The sequence below is a fragment of the Mytilus trossulus genome, chromosome 7, assembly GCF_036588685.1.
Source record: "Mytilus trossulus isolate FHL-02 chromosome 7, PNRI_Mtr1.1.1.hap1, whole genome shotgun sequence".
NCBI lineage: Eukaryota > Metazoa > Mollusca > Bivalvia > Mytilida > Mytilidae > Mytilus > Mytilus trossulus.
Genome location: NC_086379.1, coordinates 22,202,646 through 22,209,515, shown reverse-complemented (window position 1 = coordinate 22,209,515; position 6,870 = coordinate 22,202,646). Strand labels below are relative to the sequence as shown.

The 6,870-nt window shown below is 29.1% G+C and overlaps 1 protein-coding gene across 1 annotated transcript; it reads right to left on the bottom strand.

Annotated features, from left to right (window-relative positions):
• On the bottom strand, window positions 1-5,360 carry LOC134726256 (substance-P receptor-like). The gene is made up of 3 exons (XM_063590657.1): window positions 4,584-5,360; window positions 1,728-1,828; window positions 1-118 (listed from the first exon to the last, which is right to left on the bottom strand). The coding sequence occupies exons 1-3, from the start codon at window positions 5,358-5,360 to the stop codon at window positions 1-3; spliced, it is 996 nt and encodes a 331-aa protein (XP_063446727.1).
• Window positions 5,361-6,870: the final 1,510 nt, after the last annotated feature.

Below are 6,870 nucleotides of genomic sequence, written 5' to 3'. Positions count from 1 at the left end.
CTAGAAGTAAAGGAATGCTACACTCACGTTCAATAGTCCATAAATGAATGGATTATAACAAGCGTTGCTCATCGCCAGCCAATTGGAGCACAGCCAGATAATATTAATATATTTATATCTACAAAAAAACACGTTATGATTGTATTACACATTTTTAATAAAATTTCAATTATGGATACTTGTATATGGGATAACTCGTCACAAACATTGACACTTGTTAAAGAGTTTAAAACCACACACATTTTTTAGGTAACCAATATTAGTCTCGCACTATGTCTAGAAAAATCACAGATAAATAAAAAAAAATATATCAAACATTGCATTTTACAGTTTGTAATTTATCATAATATGTAGCATGGTGAAAAGATTAAAGCCAAACTAACATAATAATAAAGTGAAAAAAGAACAATTTCCTGTTTTCTGTCGTTCAACATGTTAAATATCGTTTAATATCAACACATTAATACTAGATTAATGAGACAGCAGTTTACTAATGATCTTATCACTTAAATTGATAAGGAAGTGACACATAAAGATAAAAACAAAACGAGGAAATTGCATGAACATACTATCTATCAAAGGTACCAGGATTATAATTTAATACCGCGTTTCGTCTACACAAGACTCATCATTGACGCTCAGATCAAAATAGTTATGAAGCCAAACAAATACAAAGTTGAAGAACATTGAGGACCTAAAATTATCAAAAGTTGTGCCAAATACCTCCAAGGTAATCTATTCCTAGGATGAGAAAATCCGAAGTTTTGTCAATGGAAAATTTATATACTTGACCATATCATGATACTTATGTCAGCACTACTGGGCTAATAATAATTTCGGGGACGAAACGTCCACTAGCAGTGGCATCGATATAAATTGTTGTGAATAATAAACATCATCAAATAACACGTTTGTCATTTTCAAAAGGTGTCCAACTGTCTATTCAAAATAAAATATATATTTTGATATATTGCATGGAGATTTGGTTTTATTGGTATGATATAATTTCATTTATCAACTGTATTTCTTCTTTTGCAGTTGGTCATTCCTCAGATTGAAGTAATACTGAGTATGATTTTCTGGCGCCATTTTACCGAAATGTCCATTTGTTTATGAATTGTAACAAGAGAAATTCAGTTTTAAAAAGGGACTAAGAGGTTTCAGCAACAATAAGTCTTAAATTCTAGAATGACCTAGTTAAGAGGGACACACGTCATATTTAAAAATTGCAGCTGACAATAATCAAAAAATATACCCGAAGAGCAGTATACAGCTGTAATTTTGCCACATACAAAGATTTCATTAATGATGACACATTGTACTTATCTGACATAAACATATTAACATAACAACATATTTCGACTTACTAAAAAGTGCTATGTACTTGAAAGATTTATTTCATAAATGTAACAGTATCAACATTGGTAAGGGTTTCTCATTTTTTTGTAGTCATGTTAACTAGCTTAATTTATATCCTATTTACACAAAAACATATAACATGTATAAGGAGACAATACTATTGGTATTGCTATTCAAACATTTTAAAACTTTTTACACAATTATACATTATCTTTTTAATTTTTTTCACAAACAATTTAACACAAATTCAAAATTGAAAGTTATATTTGAGATGATCTCCACCTTTTGACCAAGATGACAGTTGTAATACAGTTTTAGCGTGGATAAATGGTCTAAAGGAATTAACATTTAAATATTGTTTCACTTACTCGTTTATCTCTTTATTATATATTACAAACAAGTTGTAGATCTGAAGTGGTAACCAACAGAACGCAAATAAACACACCACAATAATCAGCATCTTTACAACCTAAAATTAAAAAGTACATTTAAATATATGCTAAGTTCAATCAATATGCGACATCTACAATTAATGACATAGAAAAAATGAGTCATGAAATAGGAATATACTTTAATATATTTTATATATTTTAAGTTTAAGCAATGTATAACTTTTGCAATATTATGAGAAGAGTGACCTGCAGGACTCGTTTTCGCCAATATATTTTATTGTCATATAGTCATTACTAGTTTTTTGCTTTGTTACTTGACCAGTTATATATATATCCCATTGTGCAATGTTTGCGTTATCTTTTACCATGCTAGTTTTGGTGTATGTCAATTTTCTATATGCTAAAAATACCAAATTAATATCATTCGACAAAAATATTTAACTCAATTAATCTAACCTTATTAGTTTTGAACTTTTTTTAACGAAACAAGTCGGGGTTTTACATGTATAGAGAAAAATCGGATTTGTTTGGAGATTTTTTACTAAATTATTGTTTATCATAAAGTGACATCAATGAAATTTTATTAAACACTCAACGTTATTTCATTACATGCATTTACGGAACATTTCTGTTCTTAATTGATGACAACTCTTTCATATACGAATCTATGTGCACATGTTCAATGTTGCAAATTTGTAAAAGGAAAATATTTTTTAATTAATTAATTGTATAACTTACTACAGATTTTTGCATAAATAATTAAAATATTTCTTAACAAAAGAACATCAAGCAATTAATACGACTTCATTTAATCTTTACCTATTAAAACATTTCAGGTCTACAAACATAACTGATTTTTTAATAAAAGGACACAAAAAATGTTGTCAAACCTTCAATTCACATATAATCGTATCAAACAATCACATGGAAAGGGCTCGCTTCGGAGTGTTGGTAATGTTTGGTTATCTTGTTGTTGATTTATAACAAAAGTTCATGATACTTTTACATTCAATCCATTATAAACTTTTCTATTCCTATTGTACAATAAAGCAATCTTTTTTTTTTTGTTAAATTAAATTAAATTCTTTTGAATTTTGTTTATCATTTAACACATGCTTACAAATCTATTATTTAAAGATTAACGGGAAAGGCTGAATAACTATATAAAGAAAATAGGAACTCTTATGTTGGTGATAGATCGATTTTGTTCTGACTAGTATTAATCTTTAATACCGAATCCGCATTAAGAATTTGAAAATGTGTTCATACAAAGAAGATGTGTCTGTTTCATTACAATCAAAATTAAACAAAAAACTGAATGGGTCATAGCTGAACAATTAAAATAAAAAATTTGGATTGACTGTTAGAATTCTTATTTTAATCTCAGCTGGTTTAGGGAATAAATTACATTTAATTAACGAATAATCCTCTATTCTATAGAAACAAAATCAAAATTGAAAACAAAATAAACACGCACTTTTACTTTTGAAATATGAGAACAACTAAGGGCTAACTGTTAATATTTTTGTTATGCATTACTTGATTTGAGTCATGTATAAATACTTCATATCATTTCTTTTTTATCATTTACGTTAAAGATGTTCTATGAAGTATGGGTCGCTGGATTTTTTTCACGTTACAGGTTGTGCAAAATTGTCAGATTTTTATAAATAATTCATGAAAAATACAAGACTTAGTGTGGGTGATAAAAGTTAACAGTACTGAATTGTAAGTTAGAAAGTAAGAAGGAAGCTCTAATTACATGATTTCAGATAAGAAAACGAATAAATGGTGTCACCGGATTGATTTCTTGCTACGTCTTAAAATAGCTAAATATACAACACTTTCAATCATACAATTACTTTATCTGATGTATTTCCCCTGTTGTTTCGGTTATCTTCTCTTTTTTTGCAAAATTAAAAATAAATCAAACAAAGTATTGGGACGGCAGTTTTAAAGAAAAACAGTTGGATATATGATAAAATACATAATTTTCTATATAAACAGTCTAACACATGGACTACATGCTACTCTCCACATTTGAACATTTCATTAAAGATCTAGACCAAATGATATCTGCTGCTTCAACATCCAAGGTGGAGGAAGACACTCGTAAATAATTGCAACAGTAGTATACCGTTGTTCAAAACTCGTAAATCTAAACACAAAAAAAAAATCGGGGTAACAATCTAAAACTGAGGGAAACGCATTACATATAAGAGGAGAACAACGACACAACTTTAAAATGTTACACACACAGAAACGGACTAAACATTAGACAAAATCCGTTGAGAAAAACAAATATAACATAAAAACCAAATTCATGAATTTGGGATAGAAAAGTACCGTGACATGCCTTATAGTAATGTGAATTCACACTCAAATATAAGAGAAAACAAACGCAGAACGGAAACACAACTTTAAAATGTTACACATACAGAAACGAACTATGATATAACAATGGCCATTTTCTTTTCTTGGTACAAGTCATTTTTAAAGAAAAAAATGGTGGGTTGAATCTGTTTTATTGGCATGCCAAACCTTGCACTTTAATGCCAAGATATTATATATCTGGTACTGATATAAAACTTATGTTAAACTGATTTTCGAATGAATTTTATCAAATTTATACAAAATTTATGATTTGGTGTTATAGGTATTTAAGTATGGAAAGAATTCGGAAAAACAGCCTGCTAAATTTATTTGAAGGTGTAGACAATACATGCGCATCGTTGATGAGATACATCTTTAAGATGAAAGATAACATCGTGTAGCAATTCTGAGATATATGAGGTATATTTCCCGTACATTCGCCAAAAACTGGTTGCCTACCTTTTTCCGGTTGCTGTTTCTTGCTGTCCCTCTTCGTATGTTCGTTTCGTTCCCTGGCAGTGTACTGCCCCATATTCGACATGTAATGCGAACATATGAAAACGTAATTACACTTAATGGAACTAGATATTGGAGTAGAATCAAATATGAACAGTATAATGTACGGACATTTTCTGATGGCCATTTTACTACGCACCTTTTTCTCTCCTCTATATCCTTTATTCTAAACATATTTTGAATTGTGAAATAAAGTGCAACTGGTAAGGCTGATAAAGTACTTATAAGCCATATTACTAATAACACAACCACTGCAACTCTTTTTCGAAAACCGGCATGCAGTGGATGTATAACGGCCATATACCTATCAATGGCAATCAGTGTTAATGTTAGAACACTAACATTCACGGATAATATTTTAACGAATGGTGCCACACTACACATAAAGTCAGCAAACACCCAACGCTGCAAAACTACTGCTTGAAACTGAAATGGTATCACAAATATTCCTAAGGCAACATCTGCGAATGCTAAATTGGCAATGAAGATGTTAGTCAAAGTTTGCATATTCTTTTTTTTTAGCACCACTAATATCACCAAGCCATTTCCAAACACAGCAACAAGTGAAATAAATCCATACAGAATTGCCAAAAATGTAACAACATCCGAAGAAACAGAAAATATATCAATTGCGCTTTTTAAGGTTTCAACTATTTCTACAATGTCCTTTTCAGTTAAATTGAAATGTTTAATATAACTGTCAAAGTCGGAGAAATCCATTTTCTGTCTATTTACATTTCGATGCTCACAGAAAATTATACAATTCTACGTTAATACATTATCCAATAGTATTTCAAAGACCGATATTCAACATAATGTATTCAATACCTGAATGCATCCAATAGAACGTATCGATATAACAAGCTCTATTATGTATTAGCAGTGTATTATTGTGTCATTAAGTTATCACCGACAAATAATTTTCCAGATCATGCTGTTATTTAACTGATGTTCTTACAATGGCCTTCTTTAAAAATATACAACACTTTATGACTTATTTCAATAGTATTAATAAAAAGAATGAAAACCTGCTAAGATATATTAGAGTCTTAATGGATCACGTATGTTAAATAATGTGCTACATATAACTACTAGAATATCTTTGTAACTTGCTGGTAAATTTGATTGATAAGATAAGTATATATGAATGAAAAAATTGATGAATTAATGAATGAATGAATAAAATAATGAATGAATGAATAAATGAATAAATGAATGAATGAAAGAATGAATGAATGAATGAATGAATGAATGAATGAATGAATGAATGAATGAATGAAGGAAGGAAGGAATTAATGAAAGAATGAAGGAAGGAAGGAAGGAAGGAAGGAATGAAAGAATGAATGAATGAATGAAGGAAGGAAGGAAGGAACGATTGGATGAATTAATGAATGAATAAATGAAGGAATGAATGAATAAAAGAATGAATTAATTAAATAAATAATGCATGAATGAATGGATTATTGAATGAATGAATGAAGGAAGGAAGGAAGGAAGGAATAAATGAATGGATGAATGTATGAATGCATGAATGAATGAATGAATGAATAAATGAATGAATGAATAAAGAATGAATGAATGAATGATTGAATGAATGGATGCATGGAGAATGAATGCATGAATGAAAAAATGAATAAATGAATGATTGAATGCAGAATGAATGAATGAATGAATGAATGAATGAATGAATGAATGAATGAATGAATGAATGAATGAATGAATGAATGAATGAATGAATGAATGAATAAATGAATGAATGAATGAATGAAGGATGGAAGGCAGGAAGAAATTTAGGACGTCAAGGCTTTGCAGATTCTAACGACAAAAATAACAAACAATTTTATGTACAAAACAGTAGACGTAACACAAATACAAATGACAAAAGTTGATATGTTGAATGTTCCTTTAAATATTTAACTTTGAACTGTTTATTTTCTAAATTTCTAGAATTTAAAACTGAAAATAAAATCTTTGGTTAAAACTATAGCTTAATTCATGTAGAATATTCTTTGTATGCAACATGTAAACTTATTTTCTTTGAAATAAAACGATTGGCACAGACAGATCAATATACAGTTTTATTGTTAAAAGTAAAATAAAAAAAAAACTTAACTTAGAGGAAAACCAATTCGGAACTAATTATAGCATCTTTGGAATATAAGCCAGGTGAAGTCTGTCAATAAACTGTTTTGATTTCTTTTTTTTTTAAATTTGAATAAAACCCGTTGTT